Source organism: Sus scrofa, chromosome 17 (assembly GCF_054392235.1).
Source record: "Sus scrofa isolate SSC_HxYL_T2T_F1_AM1 chromosome 17, Sscrofa_HxYL_maternal_Yorkshire_Landrace_v2.0, whole genome shotgun sequence".
NCBI classification, from domain to species: domain Eukaryota; kingdom Metazoa; phylum Chordata; class Mammalia; order Artiodactyla; family Suidae; genus Sus; species Sus scrofa.
Genome location: NC_139399.1, coordinates 7,997,131 through 8,012,562, shown reverse-complemented (window position 1 = coordinate 8,012,562; position 15,432 = coordinate 7,997,131). Strand labels below are relative to the sequence as shown.

The following is a 15,432-nucleotide window of genomic DNA, read 5'->3' as shown; positions in this document are numbered from 1 at the left end:
TCAAGGACACACAGAACAGAGTGTACCTGTGGCATCCAGAGAGTAAGGTGACATTTGGTTCCCTTGAAGGATGCAGTTGGCTTGTTTGGATATTTCTACCAGCTTCAGGAAACTGAAACTCACTACTGCAGGATAAGTAAGACCAGCCTTTGGTTTCCTGGATTAGGGACCATCATCCATGGGAGCAGAACGGGGAGGGGAAACTTCTCTTAGGTCATTCGAGGTCCTCCCAATTTCACCACATGTCAAGGCAACAAAGAATATTGGACCTTAATCTCAGACCTGATACCAGACATGTGAACATCATGAACCTCAAATTCTCTTGGTGTCTAAAACCAGAGCAAATGAGAAGACTTTTTCCCCTATTTACTATGCAAGGTTGGACAAGGTAATACTGTGAGAAAGAAGCATTATTTGCTATCTGGGCAATAAGACATTTTATTTCCTTTCCTGAAAAATGGATGCCATTCTATTCCTGCCACTGATTAAGAGAGGAGGGAAGGAGTTCCCGTCGTGGCGCAGCGGTTAACGAATCCGACTAGGAACCATGAGGTTGCTAGTTCAATCCCTGCCCTTGCTCAGTGGGTTAACGATCCGGCGTTGCCGTGAGCTGTGGTGTAGGTCGCAGACGCGGCTCAGATCCCGTGTTGCTGTGGCTCTGGCGTAGGCTGGCGGCTACAGCTCCGATTGGACCCCTAGCCTGGGAACATCCCATATGCTGCGGGAGCGGCCCAAGAAATGGCAAAAAGACCAAAAAAAAAAAAAAAAAAGAGAGGAGGGAAGAGTTTGTTTCCCAATTTGGATGTCCTCTCACAACAACAGAATGGTTCCTAATTTTCTTATGTACTAAGTGTATGTAGCCACTGCTTTACAACCCCTCTCCCACCCACTGCTGAAAAATGGTTTTCTTTTCTTACATATTTCATGTGCACACTTATTTATATTATTAATATTTATATTTTGGGAAATGTTATAAAGCCTTGGACAGTTAGATACTCTGCAAAGGTAGTTATCAGAAGGATAAGAATAAAAAGTTTGCCTCCATCTCTTCCTTCTGCCATTAGGATTTGATGTCATTAATACCACTGTCCCTTCCTCAGGTATTGAAGGTGTGACTGAGAGAGAGTGTGCTTCCATGGGCAAAGGAAGTGCAGAAGGCTTGCTGGATTCCTTTGACCTTCGCATAATACAGGAAGTGTCCTGCAACACATGGGAAGGCTCCTAATGCTGACCTGGTGGTGATGCCCTTCTCCCTGGAGCTCCGTGGCTGCTGGGCTTTGCCTCAAACATAGATAAGTCCATTGTGTCCTCAGCTGGAATTTCCTGGGTACAACTGTAAACCTCTACTGATGGTCTTGGGGGCTAAACAAGGTTTTTCCAGTGAGGAGAACAATCTCTTGCAACTGAAGGGGACACAGCTGAAGGTGAAAAGAGTGACCAATGTCAAGCTTCAGGTGTGGCTGCTGTTTGTCAGTAATTGTGGATGACTGTCATTACAAACTTCAAGGGAAGCTGCCTGGTTAGCTCCAGGGTCTTTGTAGAAACCTCCACTTAACCCGGTGTCTTGCCACATCTGGCATGCTCCTCACAGCTGTCTGGGTCAGCAGCATAGCATCAGGTTTTGCAAGGCTGAGGCTGGAGCTGGTGGAGACCACCGATCACCATTTGCATGTGGTGTGTCCCTCGATTAAGTCTCCTCTTTCTGATCTGGATAAAGTTGCTCTTAAAGCTCCATGCCTCCTTGAACCAGCACACTCTCCCTTGTGCAGCTGCAGCTTTCTCATCCAGGTAGTAAACACGCTGGGTAATATGGTAACGTTGGATGTGCAGCTCATTGACATCTTTTATCAAGAGAGCTCTTTGCGGCTCCACATCTCGCTGGCTTCTCAGGGTCCCCAGGCCTTGCTTGCAGGTGGCTGAACTGAGATCCAGAGCACCTCGGTGGGCACAGATCAGAAGGGAGGGGGTACTGATTACCCACCCTTTGCCCCTTTGTAGCCACCTGGGGAAGAGCCTGAGGTCTGCCTCCGGACTGTGCCCATGTGAGTGCACTGAGACAGATATGGTGGTGCGCTCCGGAGGGGCCTCCCCCAGCCTCACAGACAAGCCTGTTCACTTCTCATCCCTGGACCTGAGCTGAGATGCTCAACTGCTTGCCTCCCTCTAAGCCTCCACCTCAACCACTCCAGGGGGCACCAATCCCTCTGCTGCCTTTGTGACCTAGCACCATCACACTGCCCTTTGTGCTTGTCGCCCAACAGCCTCCTCTTCTGGGTGAGGACACAACCATCCACCCATCCCCCAAAACCCTGCAGCTGTGAAGATGCCTTGGATGGAAACACGGTGTACATGTACGGATTCGGCCTTCACAGGAAATGGCCCACCCCTCTGGGGGAAGTCCCAAGGGGGTCTTCTTAAGTACAAAATTAAAGATTTCGCGTGTGAGCCCAAACTGTTTGGTTTTCCACTAGAAAATTATCTAAAGGCAAGGATGTGTGTGTTCAGAAATTACAGCTTCTCTGAGCTGGAAGGGACTTTAGAAATTATATATTGCAACCCCCTCATCATACACAGAATTGAAGAAACTTTGCTCGTGGCTGTAGAGAATCCAGGTGGCTTTCCCTCTGAAGAAGATAGTTTTTGGTATTATGGCATGCAACATGGTGTCTTTTAACTCACACCGTCTTGGCAGTTGCAAACTTTTCTTATGTGCATAAGTGGCTCTTTTTTCCCCAGATAAACACAAAACAACTTTGATGTATCATATAAACAATTCCAAGACATTCTTGAGGCAAGTTGCTCATGTAAATGGATATAGATGAAAGCTTCATAAACTCTGCTCTTGCTGGCTGCATTTGAGCTATTTAGTTTTATTTGGAACCAGATAAGTTGACTACATCATATTTTAGGGAAACAAAAATGGAGCTGTTTAGTTATTCAAAATACCCCTTTTGGTCATAAAGTTTTGATTGAAATCTAGAGAAGCCTACCAATGGGACAGGCCTTAATTTTTTGAGACCTGAGTTGATGTAATAGAGGACAATGATATGGTGATACCTGGACATATAAATCTTCTAAGGCCAAAGGGACTTGCAGCAAAAGTATCCAGGTAATAAATGTGCTTGTGGGAAGCTTTGGTTCCCTCCACACTCCTTACCTAAGGCATGAGTCAGAGATTTCAGGTCCTGAATTTTCAGAGGCAAAAACCAGAGTCAGGATCAGATAAATTAGTGGCCAGAATTCTGGGGGTTCCTATGAGCTGGTCGGCTAGCAGTGGGTAGGGTCATCTTAAACAAACACTTGTGAACTGAAACGTATTCCTATGCTTCACATTTTACTTAGAGCTCTGGTGGAGACATTTCTGATTCTAAGGCATTTTATTCAAAGTTATCATATGTTTTTGATTTTGTTTCATAAGGGAGTCAGTGGGATTAATTAAGTAGAGACGTAAGAATATGGGAACTGGGTAGATCCCTGGACCACTCAGCCCAGGGTTCTTTTATTGACAGAAATATCAAAGGATGGGTCATGGGAAAGCATCATTGTCTTCTTCTTCTTTTTTTTTTAGGGCGGCATCTATGGCATATGGAGGTTCCCAGGCTAGGGGTCTAATGGGAGTTACAGCTGCCGACCTACACCACAGCTCAGGCAATGCCGGATCCTTAACCCACTGAGCAAGGCCAGGGATTGAACCAGCAACCTCATGGCTGCTAGGTGGATTCGTTTTCGCTGCACCACAACAGAAACTCTGTCATTGTCTTCTCTGACTAAACAAAATTTCAGTATAGTCTGACTTACTTTAGTGGTATTTTAAGGTACCCATTTTTAAATATGTTCAAAACCCTTTAATGTATTTGGTTATTTTTGTGACAGTGTTTCAGGCTGGATGAAAGAGTTCTTTGTGTTATTGATTTAATTTATGTCATTTAACTTTGAAAGAATGTCCCATCACTTAAGCTTGAAAGAACATCCATTCAGCTAGCCATGTCAGAGGTACAGCATGCACTGGACACTGAATAAAGATGACCTGTAATGCATATCAACTTATGTTCCATATCTTCCTCCTCTTCTTTTCTTCTCTTAACTTTCTCAACGACTAACCTGGCTGCTTATGGTACCATTTTGCTCTTGTCTTGGTTTTCTGATCTGTACGTACTAGCCTCCTGGTTACGAATTCTTCTATTATCTGAAGTCATCATCTCTCCTTTTTTTTTGAGGGGGGTCCTTTTTAGGGCTGCACCCTCAGCATATAGAGGTTCCCAGGCTGGGGGTCAAATCAGAACTGTAGCCCCTGACCTATGCTACAGCCACAGCAACAACAGATTCAAGCTACCTTTGTGACCTACACCACAGCTCATGGCAACGCTGGATCCTTAACCCACTGAGCGGGGCCAGGGATCAGACCTTCGTCCTCGTGGATGTTAGTCAGATCCATTTCCACTGAGCTATGATGGGAACTCCATCTCTCCTTTTTTTTGACACTGACCTTGTAGACCATCTTGGGACACACATCATCTGACCTAACCTAGTCACAGTCTTCCAACCTGACATGCTTGATCTCCTTCACCAGCTCTAACGCCCTCCCCACACAACTAACGTACTTCAGTCTTTGAGATGAAATTCTATTCACCTTATCCAAGTCACTCATTATTTTATAAATTACAATCTTGCATCCTTATGCTTTATTTAATAACTCAGATTCTAAGAAAGCCACATAGAAGCTGAAAATGAACCAAGCGAAGGTTCATTGCACGCCTTTACCCTCTAAACCAGGTAACAGCCCAATCAAGTTGTATAATCTTGGGAATATGCAAATGAAACAAAACCACATGGGTGGGGGATGGGAGCCAGAGGGGCACCTATGTATTTGATGGGCATGTCCACCAGGGAACATCTATAGCCTCCCCCCCTTTTTTTAAGGGCTGCACCCATGGCACATGAAAGTTCCCAGGCTAGGGGTTGAACTGGAGCTACAGCTAGCAGCCTACACCTCAGTCACAGCAACCATGTCTGCGACCTACACCACAGCTTAACCCACTGAGCAATGCCTGGGATTGAACCAGTGTCCTCATGCATGAATACACATGCATCATGCTCAGCGGGATTGTAACTGCTGAGCCATCATGAGAACTCCCTTTTCTTTCTTTTTTCATTTTTGGCCTCCCTGCAGCATATGGAGTTCCTGGGCCAGGGATCAGATCAGAGCCGCAATCTCCACCTAAGCCACAGCTTCGGCAGTGACAGATCCTTAACCCACTTCCAAGGAGCAAACCCATGTCCCAGCACTCCCAAGACACTGCCGATCCCATTGCCCCATAGTGGGAGCTCCAGAGCCCCTTTCTTACTCTTTCATTTGAGAGTTTTTTTTTATTGAGGACCTATTATGTGTTCTAGACACTGAAAATCAAACAGTGATTAAAGTAGTTTATTATATAAAGTTTCCCTTGTGAGAGGAGCTGAACAATAAATACAGAAATAAAATATACAGTATATTAGAGATAAATGCTAAGGATTAAAAGAAAAAAAAAAAAGCCAAACAGGAAAAGGAGATAGGGAGACCAGGCAAGACATCACCAGTGCCATTTGCACAAAAGCTTAAGGAAGAGAGAAAGGCATTTGAAGATTCCTGGCAGAAGAACTGAAAGGACCAAGACCCTGGGAGGCTGAAGTATCTGGAAAAATGTTAGAAGAGGGAGCAAAAGGGCTGGAGGGTGGGATAGATCAAGTACTGACTCCTGGGTCATGGTTGGGACTTTGGCTCTTTTTCTGAGTTAAAACAAGAGATAAATGCTGTTATTCAAGGAGCTGCAGTTTATATTTTAAAGTGATTACTCTGGTTGTCATGCTGATAACAATGAAAGCATGTCATAACAAAAACAGAGGCCAGTGGCAGCAATCTAGGTGAGAAATACTGCTGGTGGCTTGGAGCAGGGTGGTGGCAGGGGAGAAGTGAGACGGGATCAGAGTCTGGATATACTCTGAAGGTAGAACCAAAAGGATTTTGTAGCCCACTATATCCAAGATTTTTTTGACCTATGTAGGCACCCTACCAGATCTCCAATCTTCAAAGACTGATATTCCCAGGAGTTTAGCAAACATTTCTAAATAACAATAGTAATAAAATGCTAGATTCTATCCAAATTATTACTGCTTTGTAATTTTCAAATTATCAAAGCCTTATTTGCTCTGCTGGACTGTTACATATTTGTTTTCTTGATTTATGTATACATATGTACATATATATATTTTTTACTGATTATAATTCTTAAAATCTTTCCTTACTTGCACTTTTTTTTTCTTACCCAAAGAATACCAAAACCCATTGTGTTATTTTAGAGGAGATGCTTACAGCTTGAGCCATGGTGTGGGTCGCAGGGGCTTATGGGGCAGTGGGAACAGTTGAGAAGGGGTCAGATTCTATGTGCATTCTGAAAGCAGAGCTGAAAAGATTTTCTGGCAGGCCCCATGGGATGTATGAGAGAAAGAGGAGAAATGAAGAATATAAATTGTCCTTGTGTGTTAATGGTAAATGTATTTTTATCACTGATGAGAATGAAGAATATTAGGTGGTATCATTTGTGTATGACTCATTAAACAAGGGTTATCTAGTGCTCACAGTGCTAGAGACACATCAGTGAACCAAGTGGGCAGAAATCCCAGTTGTCAATGAGCTTACATTTTATTTTATTTTTAAATTTTATTTTCTTTATTTTATTTTATTTTATTTTATTTTATTTTATTTTACTTTACTTTACTTTATTTTATTTTATTTTTGCCTTTTGTCTTTTTAGGGCCGGACCCCCAGCATATGGAGGTTCCCAAGCTAGGGGTCAAATTGGAGCTGTAGCTGCTGGCCTACACCACAACCACAGCAACACCAGATCCAAGCCTCATCTGTGACCTACACCACAGCCCACGGCAACGCTGGATCCTTAACCCACTGAGCTAGGCTGGGGATCAAATCTGCATCCTCATGGATGCTAGTCAGATTTGTTTCCACTGAGCCACAACGGGAACTCCAAGCTGCTTACATTTTAGAGGATAGACAGACATACACACAGACACACACATATGTCAGGTGATGATAAGTGCTAAGGTAAGGGGCTGGGGGAGAAGGAAGGAGGATAGACAATACCAGGGGAATTTATATTTTTATTGTAGTTGATTCTTAGAACTTGTTAAATAATGTATGAGATTTATTCCTATGTCTATTTCTATTTAACAGTTTGATACCAGAAAATATATTTATCAATTTCACTACCAATAAAGTACGTAGTTGGGTTACACAGTATTTCTAGGTTCTTCAAAATATTAGTAAAGGTTAAGAATGGTGCCCTTGGTAAGGGTAATGTCCCCTGAGCATTTTGACAGCGTTCCCCGCGGGGATGACAGAATATTGTAATAATGGGTAGTAAACTTGTTTAGGCAGTAGTCTTTGCAGGCAACTGGGTTTAGACATCTACTTAGCATCACCTCTGTTTAACCTACTCAGTTTGTCCTCATTAGGGCTCTTCACTTAGAACATCATTATAGCAATCATATACTGTATTTTTAGCATCTTATATAAACTTCCCCACAAATGCCCAAGTTATGTAACCAACACCCCTCCCCCCCCAGGCTTTCCTCCAGCCTTTCACAGATTTACAGGAGGGGCTCAGAGGTATGTGTAGTGGGGGGACTCCTATCCAGCCACTGAAAATGTTTCTGTCCCAGAGCTGGTTCTTCATCCTGTGAACAGGGCTAGGTGCATCAGCCAAATGTGCTTCTGATACCCCCCTCTCCTATTCTCAGCCTTCACCTTCTGCTGTTACATTTTCATCAGGTGTCACATTGCTGTGTTCCTGTGTCTGGGAGACTCTCTGCCTCCTCTCACTGTGTTCAGACAAACCCCTAGTACTTGGCTCCAGAGGCCGAAGGCACCTGAATAGGAGTTCCAGTGCCATCATTTTATAGACAGCAAAAGAGACTGTGCGAGGCCAGAGAACTTCCTCTGGGATATAAAGGCACAAATGCGGACAAGAGCAGGACTGGATTCCTAGTAGGACTCTATTAAACCAGCAGCTTCTCATTCTCAGAGTTCTCCTGTATATGAAATGAGGGGTATGGAAGGTGGGCTCTAAAGTCCCTTCCATTTGTGCATTATGTATTGATATGCTGTTGGTATGTACTTATTATATTCCATTTTAGAATTTACTGTTTTCAATGCATGGACTAGAATGTTACCAACTAAAATGAATCAGGAAGAGGACATAATTTTGCTTGGCTCTTTAAAGCTTTAATTCAATTTCTCTCTCTCTCTTTTTTTTTTTTTTTTTAAATGGTAAGAATGTGAAGAAACAAGTGGTAAATTCACCCACAGCAAAAAAAAAAAAAAAAAAAAAAGTTCAAATACACATCTTTAGCTGCCTCATGCACAGGAAAAGCACTATGTTACACAATTCTTAAATAGTTTACCTAACTATATCAGGAAAAGTCTCCTTCTGGTGCAGTGGGGCGGGGGAGGGCAGGGATACGCAGGGAAAGATGGTGATAAGCATTTTCCAAATTAGGAAACAGATATGCTTCTTACTCTCTTACATAACTGATCTATTTTAGAAGACAACATGAAAAAACTGAAATGAAATACAAATCTCATGATTTTACTACTTTCTTAGCAAAGACACAAGCACGTAATGCTGGAAGGGAAAGAGAGGAGAGTTTCACCCCATCCTGCTTCTCCCTGCCCATTCCCCTCCCCCCCCCCCCCGCCAGGATTCCCTCTCCTCCATGGCAGCCTGCTGGGTGAGTCAGAGCCCAAAGTCCAAATTTTAGAAAATGAATGAAGAACGATACCAATTCCTTTCTCTTCTGAATTTAAAAAGCAGTCGCATCAAAGTGCTTATCCTCTTTTGGTGGCACAGAATGACAGACAAGTGTCCTATCCTAAAACCAGTGATCATTTTGCTCCAGACTTCCTGATTCAGAGGGAAATTGGGCAGCATGCGAAGGCCACAGAGGCAGTACAACCTCTTACATAAATAAGTTACATAAATGAGAACCAGTTATGTAAATGTATAAACCAGCAAACATGAATTATAACCATTCACAAATGCCAAGGAGAACACGGCAAGATGCCTCCTACGGTCTCATTTTTTCTCTCATTATCATAATTGTACTATTTTATTTCACACCAGAATCAAATGTGGCTATTTGTCATATTTATTGGGGAAAGAAATTGCAAAGGACAAATGATGCTTCATATTATTTTCTGAATCATATATTTAACTTGGGGGGTGGAATTTCATAATAATCCTGATTTGAACTATATTTGATAAGAAATATAAGCATGTTTATCAACTTACACTTTTTGTGTAATCATGAATACATGTATTAAATATTTACTGTTGCATATTTTGCAAGTGGTTCTTAAGGACAGGAATACTTCAAAAAGTAAATGTCCACAGGCATATGGATATCTGTTTTACTACAAACAGTTTCAAGTTTCAGATGAGTATGTGGGCCTCTGACTAATGTCATTCTTTTATTAAGGGAAGGCAGTAATTCAAGGGGGCTATGACTAGATTCAAGGTTATGCTCTGAATTAATCCCATTATTTGTCACCTCAAATGATTAGGAGTTACTCCTTGGCTCTCAGCTGCAGTTTGCTTCAGGTTCAATGTGGATGATGAATGAACTGGTTTATCTCTGCACCCTGTTGGAACAGGAGCCTGAGCTTTTCCTCAGCTTCTTCCTTGTTCCCTTGGTCACCATGTATATACATTTCCTCTGAAGTTGCAAGATGTACTTACTGTGTAGTTAAAAACTCATGTAAATCAAAGCAGTTTTCAGCCTAGCTGCCTGTTCTGTATAAAGAGGGATGTTAAATATCAGCTATTTTCAGACATAGCATCAGATTAAAATTCCGCATTTGAAATTTTTTTTACCTAAGATCTAATAATAGTGGAATGAGAGTAAAGTGATCTTAAAACCTGTATTATTAGCTGTGGGATTTTGGGCAAGTAACTTTCCCTCTCTGGGCTATTGCTTCTAAACATTTGAAAAAGGACAGCATTAATAATCCAGTACCCAATGGTCAATTCTATAAACATTTTCAACAAAGAGCTTTAATCTCGCTGCCACCAAGTTTAAAGGAAATATAATCTGTTAAACAAAAATTGTATCATTTTCTTTTTCTTCTATGGGCAAAACTGCAGACCCTGCTTGGGTTACAGTGATATGGTTACTGCTGTTCGAAAAACGTTTATCCTGGTATTTTCTCTTTAAAAATGCCAAACATAGGCCTTAGCCAGCTGTGTGGTAGTATATGAGATGTGCAGAGGAAACTTTGGTCTCCTCTGAGATGGGAGGAAAGCTTTAAACAGCGGGGCGCGCGCGGAGCGGGGGCGCTGGGCTTTAAACCAAAAAGGCAGCCTTAACTTGGCACCACCAGGGAAAAATGTTTTACCCTCTGGAGTGAGTAACATCAGATAGGTGAGTGGGATTATTTTGGTCTTAAAATTGACCTACTCCAGCCTTGGAGTCATTAGACTGATTTTGCGCATTCCTAAACCCTTTGTCTTTACGTGTCCATCTGTAATTTGGGCATAAACTAGTGAAAATGCAGAGGAGCACCTGACCACTGGGACACTACACCAGGAGGCTCCCAGGGGCCACAAAGAGGGGGCGGGTTCCCACTCAGGTGGAAGTTAAAGTCAAGAGAGTGTTGGCAGTTTGGGACTTAGTCCCACAAGGTGGGCTGCCGGGCAGAACACCACCCACGAAACTGGGATTAGGGTAGAGGCCACGCCAGGTGGGGGATGTCCGGCGGAGGGGCAGGGGGTAGGGGAAGGAAGTCTGGGTTCCTTCGGGCTTTGTTCAGTTATAAGCCAGGCCCTCCTTTCCAGAGAGTCCAATTAGATCCCCGCTGAGGGATCATCTGACCCCGCGTCTCCCGCCAGGAGGGGCTTCAGGAGAGGCGGGGCCGGCGGTCTGCTCCGCAGGGACCCGGCAGCGGGCGGTGCGGGGGAGTCCCGGGCGCCGCTGCTCCGCCCGGCCCCGCCCCGCGCCCTCCAGGCCCCGCCCCCGGGGCTTCCCGGGCGCGCGCCGCCCCGCCGTGTCCGCGCGCCACGCCCCCCTGCTCGCGGGCAGCGTGCGGAGCCGCGCGCCCCGGAGGCTCCGGGACCGTGGCGGCGGGCGGCGGCGGCGGCGCAGCCCTCCGCGGGCCATGTCTTCTCCCGCCGTGGCGAGGAGCTCCCCCGGAGGGAGCCAAGAGGTGGCCCCTCGGCCGCCGAGCCGGGGCCGGTTCTGGGAAGTGGGCGGCGACGGGGACCGACTGGAGCGCGCGGCCGCGGAGTCGGAGCGCTGGGAGCTCCTGCTCCGCCGCGGCGAGCTGCTGGCGCTGGGCGGCCACCTGAAGGGAGCGCTGGAGGCGTACGCGGCGGCGCTGCGCCGTGGGGCCCCGGTCAGGGCCGAGTGCCTCGGAACGCTGGTGGACTGCCTGGTGTTCAACTACAGGCTCCGCCACGGGCTGCGCTGGAGTGCGACCCCGGCAGCGGGCGCCCCCGCTGGCGCCGGGGGGCTGCTCAGCTGCCTCGGCTGCGGGGGCTTCCTGAGCGAGCCGGTGACTGTGCCCTGCGGCCACAGCTACTGCCGCCGCTGCCTGCGGAGGGAGCTCCGCGCCCGCTGCCGCCTCTGCCGGGACCGGCTGCCGCCCGCAGCGGCCGCGGATGCTGAGGGGACTTCCCCGCGGCCGCCGACTCTGGCCGCCGCCATCGCCGCCTCGGGTTTCAGGACCAGCGTCGTCCTCAACCACCTGGCCGAGAAGTGGTTCCCAGGCCAGCGGGCGCGAGCCCGGGCGGCCGGCCGGCTCGGGGAGCTGCTGCACCAGGGCCGCTACCGGGAGGCCCTGGCCGCTGCCTGCGAGGCTCTGCGAGCAGGTGACCGCGCGGGCCCGGCGACCCCACCCTCCTTTCCCCGACGGGCGGGCGGCCCCGAGCTCCTCGGCGACCCCGAGCGGCTTCCCCGAGGCCGTCCGCCGGCCGAGGCCGCGTCTCAGGGTCCGGGAGGGTGTGGGAGGGGGCGGCGCCCCAGGGTGCTTCGGTCACAATGGGGATCGCCCTCCAGCCGACTGTGACGCGGCCGGGTTTCCCTCCGCCGCGGCCTGGCGCTGTGGCGGGCGCGCCCGGGTGACCGAGCGAGCGGGTGGCCGGGCGAGGCCGCCGGAGCGCGGGATGGGGTGGGAGTGGGGCGAGCCCAAGTGGCCGCCAGCTTCCTGCCGCGCTCTTTCCGGTAATTGGCCTCCGCGGCCGGGGCCGGGGCCGCCACGGGGCGACGCTGGCCGGGGAGGGGAGAGGATCCCCAGCAGAGGCTGGGCGTGCAACGTCTACCTCGGTCTCCCGCAAAAGTCACCAGGGCAATTGGGAGCCGCGGGAGGCAGAATTGCATAAGCAGGAGCGGGGGGAGGGCGTTGTGTAACGGGTGACGTCCAGTGGGCGTGGCGGGAGTCTGGCGCCCGCACCCCGCACCCCGAGGCTCTGTAGGCAATCGGGCTTTGGAGTTGTAGGCAGTTTTAGATGAAAACCCCTGCAGACTTGGTTGCTCTTGTTGGTTTCAACCTATTTCAAATCATGCTTATTTCAGAAACACACGTGTACTTACTTTTGAATACACCTGGTTAAAGATAAAGAGGCAGCCTGATGAGTTCGTTGCCACGCTTCTCTTTGCCTTTCCACTCTTTATTCAGCTGCGGGGAAAGGCCTTGGGGAGCTTTTGTCTCTATTTCTTCGCTCCAAGAAAGTTTCGGCCTCCTAACCTAGGCTAGCACTTGAGGTGGTTTTAGGCTGTGGAAAGAGGCATTGCCAGAGTTAGCTCTGTAAAATGAAAAGTTATTTAAATGGGTAGTTTACTACCAGGTGGATTTGACCCAGGGAACATTGTCTGAGGCCATATCTTAGAGACATTTTTTGGTTGCCACCCCTTGTGGGAGTGGTGCTGGTACATCTAATGGGTAGAAGCCAGGGTTTCTGCTCAACAACTGATGATGCACTGGGACAACCTCCCGCACAATAGTCAGGCCCCAAATATCAGATTTGTCACTGCTGAGCCTTGTGTTGAGTAAGCATATTTCAAAATTAAGGTATATATAGGCATGAAATCATACTTGGGGAAATAATCCCCAAGAAAATAGATGTGGAATATAAAGTGGTATTAGGTGCACTTATAAACTATGTAAAGTTATTTGTTGTAGGTCTTTTACCTTAAGTCCTTAGTCATTTTGAACTAATACCTACTTTGAATTTTTGACTACCTTTAAAGTTTAAAGCACAAACTTGGCATATTTTTATATTCTTTCAGTGTCTTTATGAGAAGTTGCAGTTGTAAAATAGGTTGATAGAGGCAGAACCAAAGAAAACTATTTGGAATATAAAATGCTGGTACAACTCAGCCTCTCCAGGTGACTAGAGTATGAAGGGGGAAGTACACACCATCTAAGACATGGTCTTCATTTTAAAAATGAAGCAGCAGAAGCTGGGACAGTGAAATGACTTGTCCACAGTCACAAGCCTGCTGGTTGTAGAGGAAACACTATGTCCTCTAGTTCTCCTAAATGTTGGACCATGGTTTGTCCTACCTTTATAGCTCATACAACGAAAATGTTTAACATAAATTTCTGAGAAAGTATTTTGTCACCAATAAAGGTTGAAACTTATTGATGGCGCTATTCAGTATTAACTCCTACTGATTTAGTGGTTTGATCTCTTAAATAAGGCATTTCATAAGAATTCAGAGCCTAATCTCTGGAAGAACAGGGAGTACATTTACTAATTAAGATGTAGCTTGGTGTTCTATGACCAATATTCTTTTAATTAAAGAAGATTTGAGGCCTGGGGTTGAGGATGTTATTTTTAACAGAAAAAGAATGAAAGATCTACTTTTTCTCCTTTTTTCTTTTTGCATAGACTGCATGTGGGAATCTTGTCCATTCAGCTGGTTAATTCTGCTTTTGCAGAACTTGAACTCAAGTCTTCTGCTTTCACCTCATTAGTCTGTTTTCCCCTCATTTTTAGGTCTTTCAAAAATTCCTGTCAAAAACGTGTCTGAATGGTACTAATGAAGATAGCTTTTTTCATCCTTTGAATTTTCATTACAGACTAGAGGGAAAAAACCTTAGAACCAACACATTGTAACTGGTGAAGTACAGATATTAAGTGTTTAACAGTTTATGAGTATAAATAAAAAGATATGGTAGACTTAGAAATCTACTTGTGGAGTTAAACTTTTTGAGAGCTAGTTAGCTAGATCGGCATTTAAAATGTGTTTATAATTGTATTCAGTTGTAGTTACTCTGATATCTTCATTATTGTTGACAGTGGAAAAAGACCTTCACTATAATTTTTTCATATGATTCTTACAATGAAACAAGTAAATACTATTAACTAGGAAAAAAATCTAGTCTACATACAGTTAGCCCACACACATCCACATTTAATCCTTGTCAACAAGAAAGGAAAGCTAGAAAACCTTTGCCAAAATCAGAACGTTCCCATTGAGATTACATAAGTTTCTGTTGAATCGAAATATATTTAGATAACATTTAATCCATTGATCTTTTGGTATTAACTCTCAGATGTTTCATAACTTTCTGTCTTTTTTAGTTTTCAAGGACATTATGTAAAAGTCTTTTCTGTATTGAATTTTTATACTCAGGAGTCTATTGAAATGATCCCACTTTGTTATGCTCTCTTATTTTCAATGAATTTTTGCACTGACTTGCCACTCTCCCCCCAAAGAAGACAATAGAAGAGTATAATTTACAGTTTGAACTGGTTTAAAAAGAAATAAGAGTTATGAGGGGGAGAACATTTCATTTAAAATACTTAGAGAAGGAAATTTTTATCTTGAATATCAATTATGTAGTCCTTTACTATTACCTAGTAGTTTTAAATTCTTAATATCATTTGATCTTCACAAGGAATCCTGTGGAATAGTGTTATCCTCAGAGAGAAAGTGAGGCACCTAGGATTAGAGATGCAGAGCTGCCTAGTGGTCAGAGCTGTGCATGCTGCTGTCTGACCACCTGGGTTTGAATCCCAGCTTAGCTTTCACCTGCTCTCTGGCCTTGGGCCTGTGTCTAGCCTCCCTGTTTTGCTTTCCTTATCTGAAAAGTGAGAATTGGATCTGCCAGTAGATAGTTATCAACCAAAACAATGGCCTAGGCCTGTTGTGAGAATTAAGAGAGTCAAAACAAGTGAAGTGCTTTGAATGGTACCTTACAAAGTAAATACGTAGTAAATATTAATCAAAATATTTAAAAAATGTAAAAGTTGCACTCCAGCTAGAAGGTGATTTCGCTAAAATTGAAATCAACATCTTATAATGTTAACTCCTTTTCTCTACCACGTTACTAATATTACCGGAGTGAGGATTAAATCCTGCTTCTTGCCTCTTATGGTT

The 15,432-nt window shown here is 45.3% G+C and overlaps 2 protein-coding genes across 4 annotated transcripts in view; both read left to right on the top strand.

The window, feature by feature from the left end:
- LOC102168194 (uncharacterized) overlaps positions 1-4,037 on the top strand; it is a 137,491-nt gene extending 133,454 nt beyond the window's left edge. The window contains exon 6 of the mRNA XM_085004473.1: positions 1,101-4,037. The gene's annotated coding sequence lies outside the window, so the exon portion shown is untranslated. The remainder of the gene's footprint in view (positions 1-1,100) is intronic.
- Positions 4,038-11,148: 7,111 nt separating this feature from the next.
- LONRF1 (LON peptidase N-terminal domain and ring finger 1) overlaps positions 11,149-15,432 on the top strand; it is a 33,127-nt gene continuing 28,843 nt past the window's right edge. For all 3 annotated transcript variants that reach the window (XR_014831853.1, XR_014831852.1, XM_021077473.2), the window contains exon 1: positions 11,149-11,915. Coding sequence is in view for 1 of the 3 variants with exons in the window: in XM_021077473.2 (XP_020933132.1) it covers positions 11,204-11,915 (712 nt within the window). In the remaining 2 variants the exon portion in view is untranslated. The remainder of the gene's footprint in view (positions 11,916-15,432) is intronic.